Source organism: Vitis riparia, chromosome 18 (assembly GCF_004353265.1).
Source record: "Vitis riparia cultivar Riparia Gloire de Montpellier isolate 1030 chromosome 18, EGFV_Vit.rip_1.0, whole genome shotgun sequence".
Lineage (NCBI taxonomy): Eukaryota > Viridiplantae > Streptophyta > Magnoliopsida > Vitales > Vitaceae > Vitis > Vitis riparia.
The window spans coordinates 5,412,742-5,433,008 of record NC_048448.1 but is presented as its reverse complement, the minus strand read 5'-3'; the positions used below and the strand labels follow the sequence as shown (position 1 = coordinate 5,433,008).

General features: G+C 41.2%; 1 protein-coding gene across 2 annotated transcripts in view; it reads left to right on the top strand.

Annotated features, from left to right (window-relative positions):
* The window catches only part of LOC117907864 (WD and tetratricopeptide repeats protein 1), a 67,220-nt gene that overhangs the window by 30,096 nt on the left and 16,857 nt on the right, over positions 1-20,267 (top strand). For both annotated transcript variants that reach the window (XM_034821534.1, XM_034821535.1), the window contains exons 10-13: positions 15,093-15,238; positions 15,814-15,984; positions 16,068-16,178; positions 16,983-17,094. In XM_034821534.1, the coding sequence (XP_034677425.1) occupies positions 15,093-15,238; positions 15,814-15,984; positions 16,068-16,178; positions 16,983-17,094 (540 nt within the window). The remainder of the gene's footprint in view (positions 1-15,092; positions 15,239-15,813; positions 15,985-16,067; positions 16,179-16,982; positions 17,095-20,267) is intronic.

The window sequence follows — 20,267 nt, the reverse complement described above, 5'->3', positions numbered from 1 at the left end:
CGACATACACCAAGAGAGTTGTGAGTCCCCCCGAAGATGAGTGTTTAATGAACAACGTATGATCTCCTTGACTTTGCCTATATCCCATGGTTATCATCACTCTTGCGAATCTTCTAAACTGTGCTTGTGGTGATTGCTTAAGTCCGTACAAGGCCTTTTTTAATTTACATACAATATGAGCTGCTAAATTATTGTCATAACCTGACGAGCTTCATATAAATTTCTTTCTCTACTTCTCCATGCAAAAAAGCATTCTTGACATCAAATTGCTGCAAATCCCAATTGTAATTAGCTGCTAATGACAACAAGACTCTAACAGTGTTCATCTTTGCGACCGGAGCAAAAGTTTATTGGTAATCAATCCCATAGGTTTGAGTATAACCCTTGGCAACCAATCTAGCCTTGTATCTTTCTATTGATCCATCTGCTCTGTATTTCACAGTATAAACCCATTTACACCCCACGAGTTTATTTCCTGCCGGCAATTTTACCAACTCCCAAGTTTTGTTTTTTTCTAATGCCTCCATCTCCACATTCATAGCTTGTTTCCATTTTTCATTGGTCAAAGCTTCGGATACGGTGGTAGGGATAGAACTAGTGTTTAGGCTGACAAGGAAGGCTCTATGAGATGGTGAAATTTTTTTAAAGGATAGGAAGTGTGTAAGAGAGTATAGAGGTCGATTTGTGCATTCTCTAATCCCTTTCCTAACAACAATAGGGAAGTCCTGGTCATCATTGTTCACATGAGATTCCGATTGCAATGAAGGATTAGAAATTGTTACCTCATTCTCAGAATTTGGGTTGAAGTCTTGGACTTGCACAGATTCAGGGACAACTGTCTTCTTCCTTGAAAACACTTTGTCAAATCTCACATTCTCAGGGGCAGATTTTGGATTTTCAGGCACAGGTTCAGGATGATCGGGGAGCACAAGTTCAGGCAGCACAAGTTCGGGCTGATCGGGCAATTTAGGTAAGGTTTCAATCAAAGGATCAGTGGGACGAGATTGTTTTGACAAGGGAAGTGATGGCAGATCAAGGAATAAAAAATCCCCCCTATCCTTATCTTCCTATCTTCCATTACCGAATTCTCCCCCTGAAGATAAGGAGTGGTGAAATAAGATTCTTGTTCATGGAAAGTAACATCTACCGAGACATAGAATCTTTTTGATGGAGGATGGTAACACTTATACCCTTTCTAAGTTGAAGAATAACCCACAAAAACACATTTTAATGCCCGTGGATCTAACTTCCCCCTGTTTTGATTATGAACATGGACAAATGCTACACACCCAAATATCCTAGGAACAAGATTATTTGTAGTGTGTAGGTTTGGATAGAATGTTGAAAGTATGTCCATTGGACTCTTGAATCCCAAGATCCTAGAAGGCAATCTATTTATAAGATGAGCAGTTGTAAGGACTGCTTCTCCCCAAAAGGATTTAGACACATTTTTCTGAAACATGAAGGATTGGGTTGAGTCAAGAAGGTGACCGTTTTTTCTTTTTGCCACGCCGTTTTGCTGTGGAGTGTTAACACAAGATGACTCATGTATTATTCATTCCCTTTGAAAGTATGGAGTTAGGACTTGATTGTAATAATCCTTAGCATTATCTTTTGACATTGACTCCAAATTGAGTCTTAATCATAGAACAAAAATTTGGAAGGACAGTATTGACATCAAATTTATGTTTGAGCAAAAAAATCCAAGTGACTTGAGTACAATCATCAATGAATGAAACAAACCATTTAGCCCCAGTAATGTTAGGAATAGGAGAAGGACCCCAAATGTCACTGTGTATGAGATAAAAAGGAATAGAACTTATTTTTTATTGCTAACTGGAAAAGACACACGTTTGTGTTTAGCAAGTTCACTCACTTCACAATGAAAATGTTCGACGTCTAGACCTTTAAATAAAGAAGGAAACAAAATTTTAATAACCCTAAATGATGGATGTCCAAGTCGGCGATGATGAAGCCAAACTTTTTCTTTATTGAATGAAAAAACTTCTGAGACAAAAGAATGAGATGATTTGCCTTTGGTAATGTTTAATTGACTTGGTGCTTTGAGATAGTAGAGTCCATCCCGTTCTCTAGCATGTCCAATCATCCTCCCCGAATCCTCGTCTTGAAAAACACAATGACTGTGATAAAAAACCACATTGCAATGTAAATCTTGAGTGAGTTTTTGGATAGAAATGAGGTTCGTGGTTAACTTAGGGATGTGAAGAACATTTTTTAACATCAGTGATGGGCTTATTTTGACATCTCCTATACCTGCTACAGTGGTCAAGGAGCCATTGGCTGTGGCTATTTTTCTACTGCTTGAACATGGGAAATATGTGGAAAAAATGTTTGGTGAATGAGTCATATGGTTGGTAGCACCTGAGTCAATGACCTAGGAGTTGACAAAGGTTATATCCGAGAAATTTAATCCAATAGAGAATGGAAACTTACCTGAATACGCCAATGAACCAATACCTGCTAGTTTGTCAAGGTTGCAAATAAGGGACCTCACCCTCTCAACTTCTTCTTGATTAAGATTGCCTATCTCTTGCGGTGTTGCTTTATTCTATTGTACTGTTGTAACATGGGCCTTACCATTATTACTTGGTTGTTCTCCATTTTGTCCCCACTCTCGACTTGGTGGTTTTCCATGTAGTTTCCAACACCGCTCACGGGTATGGCGTGCCTTCTTACAATAAGTGCACCATAAGTTGTCCTTGTAGTCACGATTTTGAGTCTTTGGTTGACTAGATCTTCCATTTCTAGAAACTAGTACTCTTTCCATATTTGTGGCTGAATTGTTACCACTACCAGCCGCCATAGCCGAGCTGTCTGTGTTCTGTGGATTAAGCATCAGGCATTTTCTGCTTTCCTCTACTTGAATTAATGCCACCACCTCATTAAAGCACGAAACTTCTTGCTTGCCAAGAATCTGGATTCGCACTTGGTCAAATTCTGGATTGAGTCCAATAAGAAAATCATAGACTCGATCTTGTTCTATGAAATCCTTGAGAATAGCAGCATCTTCGGGACACTTGGCCTTTATCACCCTGTAATGATCAAGTTCTTGCCATAAAGATTTCAATTGATTAGCATACTCAGTAACAATTTTATCTTCTTGTTTAGCAGTAACAATTTTCACCTTGACCTCGTATACTTGGGCCGCATCTCTAGCCTTAGAGTACGTCTGTTGGATCGCATCCCAAATGTCCTTGGCAGTAGCTAGGAACATGCATGTGTCACTGATTTCAGGAATCATAGAATTCCACAACCATGCCATAATCTCCGTCTTCTTCATCCCATGTTTCAAAATGAGGATCTCCTAGTTTCGGCCCTGTACCCATGAGATGGTTGATATTCCCTTTTCATTTCAACATGGTGCGAACAAGTTGGGACCATTTTAGAAATTTTTTTCCATTCAGCCTATATGCAGCCTGGATATTCTGCAATTCTTCGGAATGTCGGGGTCGAAAAATCTTCTCTGATTGGGTTGTAGCGGTTGTTTTTGCAATCTCTGACATTTTTTACGGAAAAAAAATGGCAATTTCTAGGTCAACAATAGACAGCGTTGAAGGCCAAGAGATCAGATTGACAATGAAGCCAAAAAACAAAGGAATGGCAATAAAGGCCAAGAAGAAAATGAAAATTCCAAGAGAGGAAACAAATTCTCGGTTTTGAGTTTCAAAAACAGAAGAAAAATAGGGCATTGCATTCAACAATGAAGGCTGAAACAAAATAAATTCCAAGGATCCTAATTCAGCTCTGATACCATGACATAAATTGAGAGAGCAGAATTGTGGAATAATTTCATTTTCATTCTTCTCATAAAACTACATTTGGTGTTAGCTTTATACAGAAAAATCTTAGCTATAGAAAAGGAAACTAATTACTAGGCTATATCAAATCCCATGATTTATGGGATACTCTAACAAAATAGGAAACTAACTAAATTAACCTAATTCTAGGAATTTTGGCTGTTACAAACAAACTCTCCTAAACTAGCATAATTACCATACACAACAAAATACAAGCCATTAATTTACAACCATAATTCACGTTTTCCCACATAACAAATAGGGAGAAAGAGGATCCCTTAGAACTTTGAAAGAATCTAGAAGATGTGCCATGAAAAAGTTCTTAAAATTTTGTAGAATGAATATACTAGTTAATCTAGCCTATCCATTTTTTGCCTAAAATTCATCTTTTTAAGAAATTGCTAGCAAGAAGTTTTGGTTGACTTAATCATATGCCTTTTCAATGTCTAGTTTGCACATAACACCACATGCATTACTTTTTAGCATAGAATCTATAGCCTTGTTAGTTATCAACACTACATCAAGAGTTTGTGTTCGCTCTACAAAAACATTATAACACTTGGAGACTATTTTTCCTGCCACCTTCTTCAATTTCTTTACCAATATTTTAGTTTTAATATTTTACTAACCCCCCATCAAGCTAATAAGCCTAAAGTTCTCCAAATCCTCTGCACCACTTTTCTTTGGAATAAACACCAAGAGGGTAGTGCTAAGACTTTTCTCAAACTTCCCATGGTCATAAAACTCCTCTTAATAACCTTGTTCTTCCCAAAGTCTCAACTAAAATGCAAGAAATCCATTGAGAATCTGTCCAAACTTGGGGCTTTGTCCCTAATCAAATCTAACTAGTAGAGGGCTAATCTTTCAAAAGGGCCACCCCCCTTTAACCATTTCATCAACCACACCCTCTTCCATGACCTTCACACCTACTAAGCTTTCAAACGACCTTAACTCAAGCTCCAAGAACACTAGTAATTGACCATTTGCAATAACCATCCTCAATGGACCACAGGCCACTTCTGTTAGATCCTTGTCATTATTTAGGGAAGCATCTTCAAAACCCTTTTCTAGAAACCTTGGGATCATAATGCCACCTTACAACCCTTAGGAATGAAACTGCCTAGAGAGAGGAGGAGGAAGAGGAGTAGGAGGAGGAGGAGGAAGAAGAAGATGACTTAAGCTTAAGTCATCATTGTCATGTTCTTCCTCTAATCCAAGCTCATACCCTTCAAAATCAATAAAGCAACCACCTACCCCATAACCCACTTGAACATCTATGCTTTCCTCCAGCCTAATCCACACCCATTGAACTCCACCATTTGTCAACTACATCCATAACCCATTTGCATATAAGAGCTTCCACTACCTAACTCTTCTCCCAGGCCTTTCTAAACTTGGTTCAATACAGTGTCACTTTCCTTCTTGTAGTGGGCCTCCTCTGAAACCAAACCCTAAAGCTACTACTAACCTCACCATCCACCAAGGGCTTGCCTACAACTATGACCCTCTCACTTTAGGCTTCCATTAATCTAGCTTGGCCCAATCTTGCTGCACCCTCTCCTTTTACTAGCCTACGCCTCTCTTTTAAGCCAGATATAGTCCCTTTTTTAGAACCAGCAAAGGGCACTACATCTTTGCCACTAGAAACTTCTTCAAAATCGAAAAAGATGAACACTCCCCCTAGCAGAAATACACTCACATCACCTTTCAAATTCTAGTTTTTAGCATCCATTCTACCTCAAAGCATGCAAACCTAGAACCAAATTATGGGACTCCTCCTATTTTCCTACTAAACATCGCTTTAAAAGATCTTCCCTATGTTGAACCTCCTTATCTACTAGTTGTATCAACACTGCATAATTCACCTCACTATGAACATTTTTTTTTGATAAGTAAACACACATAAAAAATATATATTAGAAAAAAGGGCGCTTTAAGGCAGACACAGAGCATATAAGGGGTATACAAGAAGCGCCAAAAAGCACTGCAATATGTTAGCATATAGTAGCTCAAAAGGGAGCTGAAAAGCTAAGTTTAGGGGGCGATGAGAGAGAGAGAGGGCGAGAGCGAGGGGGAAGGCGACGATGATGAGGTAAGGTCGAATCGGAAAAGGCTGAAGTTCAGAGTGGAATCGAAAATTTTTGAAGTAGAGGTGGAGAATAAAAGGGGCAAAACCCTACTCTTTATTGTGGAAAGTAAAAACGGTGTTTCCTCTTGGGTCAGATTGGGACCGACAAGCATTGGGACGTTCCTGGAAGGATTGGAACTTGTATCAAGGACCGGAAATCCGATAAATGGGAGAAGGGATGGAAGGAAAAGGGGAGAAGGTACTCCATGGTGCGTGAAGAGAACAGGGCGGGAAGCTTCATTAGGCTAGGAGTCGTAGACGCGGAGGAGAAATGATTCAGCATATGTATCCCGAAAGGAAGAGGGGCAAGAGAGGGATGGACAGCCATGGCGGATGTGGTGAGGAACTTATTCTCTAGGGTTGATAGAAGGGAGATAAACAAGGATGAGTCAACCCCTGTAAGAATGTCTCCTGAAAAGGGAAAGGGTTGGGGGAAAAGGTACAACATCGAGATAAGGATGGAGGTCAAGGGGGAGGATATTTGCAGAAACGTGGGTCGGTTGGGTCAATGTCTGATTGGGAGGTGGAATCCTAGAGTAGCAGGAGGAGGGAATTTGGAGAGAATGGGATGGATGATGGCGAGTGCTTGGGGGCTAAAAGGGAGGTTAGGGTTGGCCTGGATGGATGAGGGGCGGGCCCTACTGGAGTTTGAAACGGCGGCAGAAGCTAGAAAAACTTTCACCGGTGGAGACAGGGTGGTGGGGGGGATTTTCATTGATTTGAAGCTATGGAGTCCATGCTATGGGTGCTTGGAAGAAGGGGAGTTAGAAGATGAAGTATGGGTGAGGATAAAAGGACTGTCGCTATCGCTATGGACTCCGAGTATATTGCGAAGAATAGGTGAGGAATGCGGGGGTTTTGTCGCCATGGATGATCCGACGGAGAAAATGGAGGACCTCCGTTGGGCGAGGATTTTGGTGAAGACGAAAGGGGATGAGCTGCCAAACTCGATAAGCATTGGGGTGGCAGAGAACTGTTATCACCTCCCGTTGTGGTGGGAGGCAACGCCGATGATCAGAAAGAAGGTGGAGAACAGTCGGAGTGCAAAAGACCGTGAGGAAGGGGACGACGGAGATGCACGCGCTGGCCGGCGAGTGGAGGTTGGTGACAGCGTAGGTTCCAAGGCTCTTCCACGGTCAGTTGATGTGACGGGTGGACAGCAGGATGGGAAGGGTAGGGTTAAGTCGGTGGGCCGGATCCTTTTCGGGTCGGTGCTCCGGGTGTCAGAGGATGGGGCGGATGATGGGTTGACTCCAAATGGGCCTAATGTCAATGTGGGCCTCAGGAGAGACGGGGAGCCTAGCCCATTTCCATTATCTGGACCAGGGTTGACTAAAGTAATTAGTAGTGGTGGGCTTGGGTTATCGGGTAGACCTAAAGGCCCAAAAGGCAAAGAGAAAACGGAAGATGAAAGATATGGGCCACGGGCTGGGTCTCCTATGGATTGAGGAGAGGGTAGTGGGCCGTCTTCGAGCGGGCTACAAGAGACTGAGGCACAGCGAGGTGGGCCGCCTCAGAGAACAGGCCTGAAGGTGAGCAAGCATACTGGGGAGGCCTGGGCTCAGTCTGGGATGATTGTTAATGACAATCCCGAGATAGAATTCCTAAGAGTAAGGGAGATGGAAACTACGAGCGCCCAGAAGGCCAATCCTTTTGAGGAAATGGTAGACAGTGCCCTCCAGAGTGAAGCCATGAGGTATGAGGCCTTCTCTTCTTTAGGGGGATCATGGGTTTCAGGGAATTCTTCTCCTTCTTCTTTGCTTGCTCTTGGTCGGACTCCAGTGGGAGAGTTCTTTGACCATTCTGGGGTTATTGGGAAGAATTGCCAAAAGGGTAGAAACTCTCAAGGGCAAGATGTAGAGGGTACCAGGGCGACTGGTAGTGTTTGTTGGGAGATGGTTGAATTCAAAGGGCCCATAGCAATGGCAAGGGAGCAGGAAGGGGGATCTTCACAGAATGAGAATCAAGATGAAAGGGGGGAGGAGGACCTAGATTGGCAAGAAAGTAGCCTCGCAAGATTTAGTCAATTTCTGGGCTTTCCGACTGATGGGTTGGAGAAGGAGATCTTAAATTTTCTGTCTAAAATCAGGAAGAGAAGAGAAAAGATTCATAGTAAAGGATTACTGGAAAAATCGAGGTTTGAAAGGGAACTAAAGAGGTTGGAATGCTCAGTGAATTATGAGGGGGATGGAAAAATGAAGGGCCCAATGAAGGGCAAAGGGGAGCAGATGAAGATTGTTTAATGAATCTCAAATTGGTAAGCTGGAATGTAAGGGGGGTGAACGAAAGTTCGAAAAGGAAGGTTATTAAATCGGTCTTAAGAAAGCAGAAGGTGGATCTCTTCTGTATCCAGGAGACAAAAATCCAGATTATGACTGATAGGGTGGTGAGGAGTCTAGGGACAGGTAGATTTTTGGATTGGAAGGCCCTGAATGCGTGTGGCTCGGCTGGGGGTATTCTGATCTGTTGGGATAAAAGAGCTCTGGAGTTGCTGGAGTGGGAGGTGGGGCAGTTCTCTTTATCCTGTAGATTCAAGACAATGGAGAATGGGGTGATTTGGGCTTTTACGGGGGTTTATGGCCCTTTTACTAGACTTGAAAGGGAGTGGCTTTGGGAAGAAGTAGGGGCAATCAGAGGAATTTGGGAGGGGCCTTGGTGTCTAGGTGGTGACTTCAACATTACCCTGGCTCAAGGTGAGAGAAGTAGGCAAGGGAGAATGACTTCAGCTATGAGGAGGTTTGCGGAAGTGGTTGATGATCTAGGCCTTGTGGACCTTCATCTGCAAGGGGGTGCATTCACGTGGTCTGGGGGCCTGAATAACATGTCAAGGGCCCGTCTAGATAGATTCCTGGTCTCTCCTTGTTGGTTGGATCAGTTCAGTAGGGTGAGTCAGCGGAGGCTCCCCAGGCCGATTTCGGACCACTATCCAGTATTATTAGAGGGGGGTAGTTGGAGGAGAGGGCTTGCACCCTTCAGATTCGAAAATATGTGGTTTAAAGTAGAGGGGTTTAAGGATTTAATCCGGAGTTGGTGGCAGGGGATAGAGGTCAGGGGCAGTGCCAGTTTTAGATTATCGGAGAAAATGAAGGAACTGAAGCAGAAGCTTAAAGTTTGGAATAGGGAGGAGTTTGGTAATCTGGGAAGTAACAAGGAGGCTGCGATTCAACAAGTGGAGTATTGGGACAGAGTAGAGGAGGAAAGGAGCTTGTCAATGGAGGAAGTAGCTTGTAAGAAGAAAGCCAAGGAGGATTATGCTAAGTGGGTTGATCTGGAAGAAACTCATTGGAGGCAGGTGTCTAGGGAACTTTGGCTGAAGGCAGGTGATAGGAATACGAGATATTTCCACCGTATGACGTCTGCTCATAGGAGAGTCAATCACATGGACCGAGTTAAAATTGATGGGGTTAGGCTGACAGAGGAGAGGGAAATTAGAGAGGGGGTAGCTAATGCTTTTAAGCAGCAATTCTCTAAAAGTCCGGGGTGGATGGCGGACATTGGAAATCTCCCTTTTAATCAAATTTGTGTGCAAGAGGCAGAGATGCTGGAGGATTCCTTCTCTGAGGGTGAAGTTCTGTCGGCCTTGATGGATATGAATGGGGATAAAGCCCCAGGTCCTGACGGGTTCTCAGTCTTCTTTTGGCAATGCTGCTGGGATTTCGTCAAGGAGGATATTCTGATGATGTTTAAGGAGTTCCATGAACGGGATACGTTCCTGAAGAGTATTAACAACACCTTTCTGGTGTTGATTCCCAAGAAAGGAGGGGCTGAGGATTTGGGAGATTTCAGGCCAATCAGCCTGTTGGGGGGCCTTTATAAGCTGTTGGCAAAGGTGTTGGCCAACAGGCTTAAAAAAGTTATAGATAAAGTAGTTTCCCAAGATCAGAACGCGTTTGTTAAGGGTAGACAGGTTCTTGACGCTTCTCTAATAGCTAATGAGGTGATCGACAACTGGAAAAAAAAGGGAGATAAGGGGGTTATCTGCAAGTTAGACATAGAGAAGGCCTATGATAGCATTAATTGGCAATTCCTCTTGAAAGTGATGGAAAAAATGGGTTTTGGAGCTAAGTGGCTGAGGTGGATGTGGTGGTGTATCTCCACAGCCAAATTTTCAGTGCTGGTGAATGGAATGCCAGCTGGGTTTTTTCCGAGTTCTAAAGGGCTGTGCCAAGGGGATCCCCTGTCCCCTTACCTATTCGTAATGGGGATGGAGGTGCTGAGCGTCCTAATCAGAAGGGCTATGGAGGGGGGCTTCATTTTAGGTTGCAAAATTCAGTGTGATAGAGGTCGGGCTGTCCACATTGCTCATTTGCTTTTCGCCGATGATACGATTGTCTTTTGTGAGGCAAAGAAGGAGAACTTAACGAATTTAAGCTGGATCTTGTTCTGGTTTGAAGCCGCGTCCGGGTTAAGAATTAATTTGGCTAAAAGCGAGGTTATTCCAGTAGGAGAGGTGCAAAGGATAGAGGAGTTGGCTGTGGAGTTAGGGTGTAGGGTGGGGCAGCTTCCGAATGTGTATTTGGGGCTGCCGTTGGGGGTGCCTAATAAGGCTGCTTATGGCTGGGACGGGATTGAAGAAAAAATGAGAAGGAGGCTTGCTCTTTGGAAGAGCCAATATATATCAAAGGGTGGGAGAATCACTCTAATTAAAAGCACTGTGGGAAGCATGCCAGTGTACCAGATGTCGTTATTCCGTATGCCCATTTCTGTGGCAAGAAGATTAGAAAAATTGCAAAGAGACTTTTTGTGGTGGGGGGGGGGGGGGGGGTCTTATGGAAAGGAAAACTCATCTGGTTAAGTGGGATGTGGTGTGTGGAGATAAGGAGAATGGGGGGTTGGGCCTAAGGAAGTTTGCTACAATGAATAAAGCGCTTCTTGGTAAGTGGACGTGGAGATTCGCTTCGGATAAGGAGGCCCTTTGGAAGTATGTGTTGGAGGCAAAGTACGGTCAGGAGGACTATGGATGGAGGACCAAAAAGGCTGTGGGTGCATGTGGTGTGGGGGTGTGGAAGGAAATTTTAAAAGAAGCTGAATGGTGCTGGGACAAAATGGGGTTCAAGGTTGGGAAAGGTAACAAAATCAGCTTCTGGACTGATGTGTGGTGCGGGGATGCAGCGCTGGCCCAAAGGTTCTCGCATCTCTACAGTTTGGCAGCCAATAGAAATGCAAAGGTTGAAGACATGTATGACCAGAATGTAGGGGAAGGAGGTTGGAATTTGTGTTTCAGTAGGGATTTCAATGATTGGGAGGTGGAGTTGATAGGTGAGTTGCTTCAAACATTGAAAGGAGTTAGGATTACTCGGGAGGAGGACTCAATTGTTTGGAAGGGAAGGGGAAGTGGGCAGTTTAGAGTGAAGGATGCGTACAACTGGTTGGATAGGGCTAGAGCTGTCAATTTTCCGAAGAATAAGATTTGGGTGGGAAGAGTTCCAACTAAAATCATGTTTTTCGCGTGGGAAGCTACTTGGGGAAAGATCTTGACTCTGGATAGGATTCAAAAAAGAGGGTGGCAGCTCCCGAATAGGTGTTTTTTGTGTGCATGCGAAGAGGAAAGTGTGGATCATTTACTTATTCATTGTACAGTGGCTAGAGTTCTTTGGGACTTAGTGTTGGGCTTAGTTGGGGTCAAGTGGGTGTTCCCTTATACTGTAAAGGAGGTTTTATATAGTTGGGGGGGTTCTTTTGTGGGGAAAAAAAAGAAGAAATTCTGGAATTCCATTCCATTATTCATTTTTTGGATGGTTTGGAAGGAAAGGAATAGATTAGCCTTTAGGGGGGGGGGGGTCTTAGTTATTCAGAGGTTCAAATATTCTTTTGTTTGTAATATCTGGGGTTGGGCTAAATTGTATATGGAAGAGGAGCCGCATTCCCTTTTAGATTTCCTGGAGTGGTTTGCCTCCAGATGAGGGATGGTTTGTTTTTTTTGGTCTTTTTGCTTGTTTTGGCTTGCTCTGCTTTGTATACGTCCTGTATACGTTGAGGTTTTTTGCCTCTTTAATGAATTGTGATTGCTTATCAAAAAAAAAAGAAGCGCCAAAAAGCAAGAACAAAAAGAAGAGGGGACACAAAAAATCACCAGCCCTCATCTAGAACCCCAACTGTTCAAAAAAGTTGATTAAAGGAAGAAGTCCTTCGTCTATAATCGATTTAGTCCAAAACCAAAAATTACATACAAAAGAATTTTTCATCCTATAAATTGAAAACTCCTCATACAAAAAAACACAGAAGAATTCATCTCACCATGAACATTCTTCACTATATTAGGAAAATATATGGTTGATTTTGGCTTGTTGCACCCCTCATGTTGTCTCTTAGCTACTAGAGCACTTCTTGAGGCCTTAGGGGTAAATGACACGCTAAGATCCCACAACTTCATTACAAGAATGGGCCACCCCTTCTTGCACACTCCCTTTTTTTGGAGAGTAAAGTGAACTTTTTGGTCTCAAGAGGAACTTATTGAACATTTAAGAAACCTCCTTGCCTTATTAGAGTGTCTTTCCAATTTGTAAAACTTTGTCTTTTCATCTCGAAACTTTCAAAACTTCTTTCTTTCTCCCTATAACAAGATTTCACACCTTCCAACAAATAAGACAAACTAACCTCACCAAATCTAATTCAACAAGAGAATCCTCTTCTCCTCTTTAAGACTTTTCCACACAAGCATACCTCCTCCATACAAAATTTTGGAAAACATTGAATCCACACTAGACAAACGCTTTCATTTCTTTCTCCATCCTCTCTTTCATCATCCTGACCATCAATTGCGACATGCTAAAACCTCCATCACTAAAAACAACATGACATCAACTTAAACAGGAAGGATGTTGATTATCATGCTATCTAGAAAAGGCTTAAAGCTCTTGCTTGTACAAGGCTATACATTGCTTAAGCTGAGAAATTTAGTAATCGAGGTTTCCATGTGAGTTGGAAGCGATCAAATCTACACTCATCCTCTTTTTTCTCATTGTTGGGAGTTACAAGTGCTTCTCAAAATTAAATGGAAACAACCCTATTTAGAGGTTGACACTAACCTTAACCCTAGATTTCATTGCTCTTGTGCTTTATGTACCTGTGGCATATTATTTGTAAGCCTAGGTAGTAATTTTGGAATTGAACTTGAACTTCTAGGTTACTTGCATCATAGTGTATGACTTTTCATTTCATGAGCCCTTTTTCAGCTTAGGTTAAGTTAATTGCCTTTGTGGCAAGAGAATAGAACTAGACAAATTTTTACATTTTTTTTCAATAGATAATTCCCCCTCTTTAATCAAATCTAGAACCTCCCACATCCCAATTGCCCTTTTCATTTAAGGCAAGCTTCAAGGAAACAATTCTATGCCAGATGTGAAGAGGGCTAAAGGCTTTGGTAGCTTCTTAAAAAATATAACCCTACTAGATTAATGTATTAGAGGTTTCAAGCTAGTTGTTTTGTCATGGCTTCTAGCCTTCCTTTCTCCCTAGCCCAAAAACACACACATGCACACATGTCCCACAAAATGGTTCAAATATTGGGAGATGTATTTGTGTGTAAGGTATAATAATTTAAGTGGTTTACTTGTTAGGGTTTTGGGTCATAACCAGGACTGCAACTTGGGTGGTTTGGATCAAGTTGGTGGTCAAACCTAAGCCTAACCCAAATTAGTAAACATCCCTCTTGAGCCCAACCTAACCTACCTTCAAGTGTTTTATCATTTAAACTCACTTGTGCCACTCAGCTCATTGGTGTGTGTTTAGGCGACCCATGTGTGCTAAGCCTTTTTTTGGTTCACATGTTTTCCGTGACATTGTCTTGATGTGCTAAGTTCTCTTCTTAACCCATGACCCATTTTTGTTGCTTTGTTGGTCCATGTATACTAACCTTGCTAGTTTCTTATATTTGAAGCATGCCTAGGCCATGCTGTGTGCCACAACTGTGCCCTATGGCATTATGCACATGGGTTGCACTATGCTTATGGATTACACTCATGTGTATACACTAACATCATTCACTATCACACCTTGATCATGTACAAGGCCTCATGTTGTGCTCTAGGTGTGGCATAGTTGTTGTCACCATCACCACCTACATTGTGCTTTGTGTGTGCACACTTGTGTGCTACCATTCTCAACCCATCACCAAGCCCACCCCTTGCACTCATAGTCTTCCCCCCTTGCATTGACATGCTTCTCAACCTCATAGTCGTCCCTACTTGTTACCTTGTCTTGCGCTTGGCATGTTGCCCCTCATGCCATAATCACTTGTGGGTGCAAGGTGCCATCACATGAGGCCTTGTTGCCATGTCAACCTAGTTAGGGTGTTGAGAATTGACCTATGTGGCATCAGTCCAAAAATGATTCTGAAAACCCTCTCTTTATCTTACCTTAGTGTCACTTATCACTTTCCTTGGCTCTGGGAATCATTTTTTCCAAGACTTGATTGTCCTTGTATTTTTGCTAGGATTTCTATTTATGCTCTCCACTATTTGAACTTTATCATTCCACTCCCAAATTTCTTGGATGTTCGACCTCTTTCATGTTATTACCATCTCATTTTGTTTCATTGCTCATTTAATTGCTCTAGATTATGTCGTGTTTTCAAGATCCTTCTAAGAAACAGATGTACAATTCTTACATGTTCCACTTTTAAAGGCTATTAAAGGTTCATTTTTCTTTTTAAAGATCATAAAGCATGTGCTTGCTATCATAAATGGCATATGCTATTACAAATTTTAAGATTGTGTTTCATTCTTGATTCTCCATTCTCAAACCAAAACCATTGCCTACCTTTGTTTATTTTTTAAATGTGATGTGGTTGCAGTGAGGAATATAAAAGTGCACATGGTTTTAATATTCTCAAAGCTGACAGCAATCTTCCTGATCTTTGTGCATGGGAGGTGCTGAATTTATGAGTTTCACTGTCAATGTGATAGCTGGTTCCTATGCAAATAGGGTTTTACATTACTGTCTCCATCTTCAGCATGGAAACTATAACAGCTTAAATAACGTTCTAGGATCTGAATATTGTAATGGTCACAATATATTGCGAGCCATGGATGAACTGGCATGGAATCACTATTTCCCCCCAGCATGAAACCACCATTTAATTGAACTAACCTGGTGTGTCTATTTTTAGCAAAGAAGTATTTATTTACTTGCTTTGTAATTTGCAGCCTGTGGAAGCACCGTGTGTTACGCTCCAGGAGATGCTTTAAAGCTAATGAACCCTAGTCCTATACTGGATGGGATAGGATTTGGATCACCAGTGTCTGATGCATTCACAAATGATTTTTCCATGAAAAGCAATATTGCTGCTAAGGTGTGCATTTTTTTTGTTTAGTTATTTTTTGAGGAAGAGTTATTATTTAGGATGCCGTAGATGATAGCACGTGAAAGAGGATTTTACTGAAAACAAATAGCCCAGATGTGCTCATCCAAACTGTCTGCAAAGGAGTTTTCTGGTGTGAAATGTTGCTTTTGCCCCTTGGCTACACCAAAATTTACGAATATGTCAAATATATTCTAATACTCTCTCTTTCCTCTCTGCCATTGGCTAGCACCAGAAGATCACTGGCCATGGCAGTAGACATGGTTGGTGATTTTCTGGCCACTTTGCAGCTATTTTGATGGGGAAGACAGAGAAGAGGAGCAAGAGAAAAAGACACTGAAAAGAAGGGGCAAAAAATGCAAGAAGGGCAGATGGCATTTCTGTACTTGTGCAGTAAAAACTCATTCAGGAGGCATTCTGGGTTATTTGTGCACTGTAGAAATTCTCTTTTTGAAATACCTTTATCCTGAAAATATATTTTTCCCTTTTTTTTGTGTCCTAAAATTCATTGATCATGGATGTTGTTTTCTTATATGTATTTTGGCAGCCTAATGCAGTTGTTACAGCTTGACAAGTGCAGGAAACTGGTTCAATTTGCAGAAAGATGCTTAAAGGAGGGGACAGATTATTTCTATGGAATTGAGGCTTGTAATGAAGTTTTGGATGGACATACTCATGAGATTGGGCCTACACTAAAGCATGATTGCTTGTGTACACGTGCTGCGTTACTCCTCAAGGTTCTTCAAGGACTATGTTGGATTACATTCTTCAAAGTTCTTTGTTTAGGGATACAAATATACTAAATCTCTTTCTTTTCCAGCGGAAGTGGAAAAATGATGCTCATATGGCTATAAGAGATTGCAATAGAGCTCGGAGAATTGACACTTCTTCTTTTAAGGCACTCTTCTACATGTCTGAAGCTTTATTGCAGGTAATTTGGTTTGTTGCAGTGATACCTGATCATCTCAATCAATGGGATGGTTGTCGAATGTGTATGCTTGAATTCTGTCCCTGGTCTTAGATTGTTATGGATGTTTTTTCTATTTATCCTTTAAGCCATCATGTTTAATATTCAGTTTCTTCAATTTTAATGATGGTATGAGGTTGAGTACTTAATCGAGTTTTTCTTCAAGTGAATTAGATGGATTATTTGGATCTATGGCTATGCATCCTATGTGTGTGCTTGAATTCTGTCCCTGGTCTTAGGTTGTTATGGATGTTTTTTCTATTTATCCTTTAACCCATCATGTTTAATATTCAGTTTCTTCAATTTAAATGATGGTATGAGGTTGAGTACTTAAAAGAGTTGTTCTTAAAGTGAATTAGATGGATTATTTGGATCTATGGCTTTATGCATCCTACTTAGGGCTTGTATTTAATTTTTATATTTTATTCTATTGTTTATGTTTGGTGAAACTTAAGTAGATAGTGTAAGATCCTTTGAACATGCTGCCACTTCTTGTTGGACTCTGTATGGGTGTCTTTTAATTGGTATGCTCCAACCCTATGCTTGTAAGACGCTTACGTTGCTTGTAAAGTCATATTGTCATTGAATTTAAAGCTTAGAATGTCACTGTTACCTGGAGTACCAGTTGAATACTAATTCTAGGCCTTATTGTAGAAAAGTAATGTCACTGAAAATGCCTAGTCATTTACGAAATACTCTAAAATGGTCTTCGCATTTTAGTGCTCTCTGTCATTTTTATAAGCTTCTGTAAAATTTACATTCTTGCAGCTGAACAAACATAAAGAAGCTCTGGAATTTGCTGTTGCATCTCAATGTTTGGCCCCTTATGATTCTGAAGTGGCAGAAAGAGTGGAGGATATAAAAAAGCGTCTTGCTGCAGGTTTGTGGAAATATAATGCCTTACACTCTTTCCAAGGCTTAGTTTATATATTCTCTTTTATTGCCCATAAAAAATAATACATCAAAAATGATGCCTTATGCATTCTTTTGCTGTTTTAATTGGGAGGATTTCATGCATCAAGTATTAACAATGGTATAGATTGATTATATAAGTGGATTTTTTTTTTTTTTTAATTACAGTTCATTTTTGTTGGACTATCTTCTCTGTAATGATTTGCTTGATGTGTGTGCATAGTGGTGCTGTTAGCCCCCTTGCATGGATTATGTGAATCAAAAGCTTGTGCAGTGCCACCTTGTTCCAAAGGTACCAAGGCATAGGGTGGACATGCCTTGAATGAAGGGGAGATGTGGTGAATTATGGTTTGGTGCCAGACCATGTTTGGGCTTGACTTGGATGTGGTGTGGCTTAGCAGTCCACCCAACAGGGATAGGTGTGATTGGCATGCAGCAAATTGCAATTCACTTGCTCCACAAGAAGTGATGTACTCACTTTTGAAATTGCCAGACAATTGGTTATTCTTAAGCCAGAGGCATTTCTACATCTAAGGGATAACATGGGAACATTTGAGGAGGTAGAAGTTCTTACCATGTTTTTTGAGATTTTTAAATAGTTGATTGTGATGACTTAAGTAAAGGTCTTCTTGCCAGTTCAAGGATGGCAATTTAATACATGGACAAGGCATGTACCTATCAAAAAAAAATTACATGGACAAGGCATGTCATGGCATACATGAAGGGAATTCCAAAATGCACACAAAGCATGATGGCGTGATGTGAGCCTTGCAATGATAAGCACTATCAGTGCCATGTTATGTGCAGTGGCAAGAAATTCATGGTCTCAATGCCACAGGGGACACACACAAAGCCATGTGGAAAGTATGGCATGCATGGCAAAATAATGCAACTAAGCATGTAAGCATATTGGAGTGTGGGTGGCATTGACTCAGGTAAAGGGCCAACAGCATGGGAGCAGACAATGCATTGGAAGGGCCAAGCAAGTTTTGGTGTTGATTCTAGTGGGCATGAAAAGCAATGACATTTAAGGTGATTTAGGCATAGCATGATTGAAGCAAGGCAAACCTCTATCAAGAGAGAACTGAGGGATTTGTCACTGTTTCGGGAAATTATATTGTTGTATAATTGCCATAATTGCCAATAGATATTAGCAAAGATTGATTAGTTGGTTTAAACCTAGGGCAGTTGGATTGGCTACTAGCAGATGCCCATTTAAAGCCATGCTGGATTGTTCTTTTAACATCTATCAGTTGAAGCAGAACTAGGATAGATTTCCTTGCAATCCTTCTCAAGAGTACCAGGATGGGCTGGTTGCTTGTAAATCTTGTGTTTTGTGTGCATTGTTTTAGTGTTCTATATTCAGGCAAGGTTGGTGAATTTAAGTTTGGCATCCTTCATGCCACATAAGATGAAAAACCTGTTTAAAAATTTTACGATCTAGTCTGGTTGTACCATTGTGTGATAACATTGCTCATGTTAAGGAATTATGTTGTAAAAACCTCTACTGGTGCAGACTGTCCTCTTTCTACTCAAGGGAGCTGATTGTTGAGGAAGTTGCTGGTTTAGACATGTATTGGGAGTCAAATGTGGTTAGAGCCCGTAGGTATGGGCTCTTCGATTTTCAAAGGCATAGCTTAAGGCATTGGACAAAAGTTGTCTATTCTGAAAAAACAGTAGTTGGTTGGTGGTCAAGTGGACTTGAAGCCCTAATGGAAGTGAAAATCCCAACACTTGAAAGCTTAAATGGATATGCATGCTGAGAAATTGGAGAATTTTCATTGGATATGGAGCAGTATTCTAAGATCTCTAGTATTGAAGGTAGGGAGGAAGTCACTGTTGCTAATATTTATTTGATAGAGATGCAAAACTATGGTGGCCTGCTTGAATGGAGGGCAATGCTGAGGAAGGGTGTTACTCAAATTGAGAGCTCAAGAAAGAACTGAAGGGTCAGTTTCTCCGCACTGACATAGTGTGGGATGTGAGAAGGCCTCGACTCTTCAAGAATACATGAAAGAACTTGGTTCCTTACTATTGGAGATCAAGAAAATGTTTGAAGAGAATAAATTAATTTCATGTCTAGCTTGTAGGGATGGGCTGCTGATAGAATTGAGAAGGCATATTTTTCATGACCTAAGCTCATGAATGATAGCAACAAATTACTTTGTTGATTGCAAGTGTGGTAGTCCTTTCTTCGATCCTAAAAACATTGGATATGTGGGTGCTCTTTTTGTAAGATGACTCCATCAGGGATAAGATTGCTCAAAGAAAGAGAAGCCATTGTTGTTTGTGATGATGAAGAAATTCAGTGTAGTTACTTAGTACCCTCAAATCTTGGCAGGAGCATAGAAGGGGTTGATAAAGGTTCAAGCTAAATTAAATTTGAAAGATTGTGCATGAAATGATAGACACCAGAATCATTAATTGGTTTTGGTTCAAAGTACTAGTAAAGTCACAGATGAATGCGTAGAAAAATCCTGTCAAGGGTTTCTGGTGGTGTTTTGCTCACTCTGGAGATTGGAAAGGCAAGCTGATCTTATTGTAATGTCCTTGGTTGACTTAGAAAATTATTGATGTGCTTGATTGTCTTGAAGACTTTATGGGGGCATGCATCAATGTCCTTCATTGACTTTGACAAAAATATGGGGTAGTAGTGGTTTGTGCAAGCAAAGGTGATGGTAGTGCTAAATTAAGGCAGTTGCTAATCATGGATGAGCAGTAGTTTTGTTTTGTTTGTGCTATGAACAATATGAAAGGTGATGAAAGAAGAAAAAAAAAAAGCAGAAGCCGCTTCTGCACTTAAGTTGGTTGACTGTTGGGCAAATTGGGTGGACTTCTAGGATGAAGAGTAGTTCGGTGACAAAGTGTGACATAGATGGTTGGCACATGGCACAATTAGCCACCTCCTGTTTTCAACTTTTCTAGGTAGGATTAATTATTTTTAAGCCTAAAGCATTTTTGCTTCTTGAGGACAACATGGGAAGAGAAGGCAAACCAGATTACTTCCGTATATTTTTAGATAATCCATTATGATGGTTGAACTAGAGGTGATATCTCCTCCCACCAATTCAAGAAAAGATCAGAATGCCCTTTGTGTGTGTTGTAAGGGAAAATAGAGGTTGGATGGTTAAGGGTCTCAAG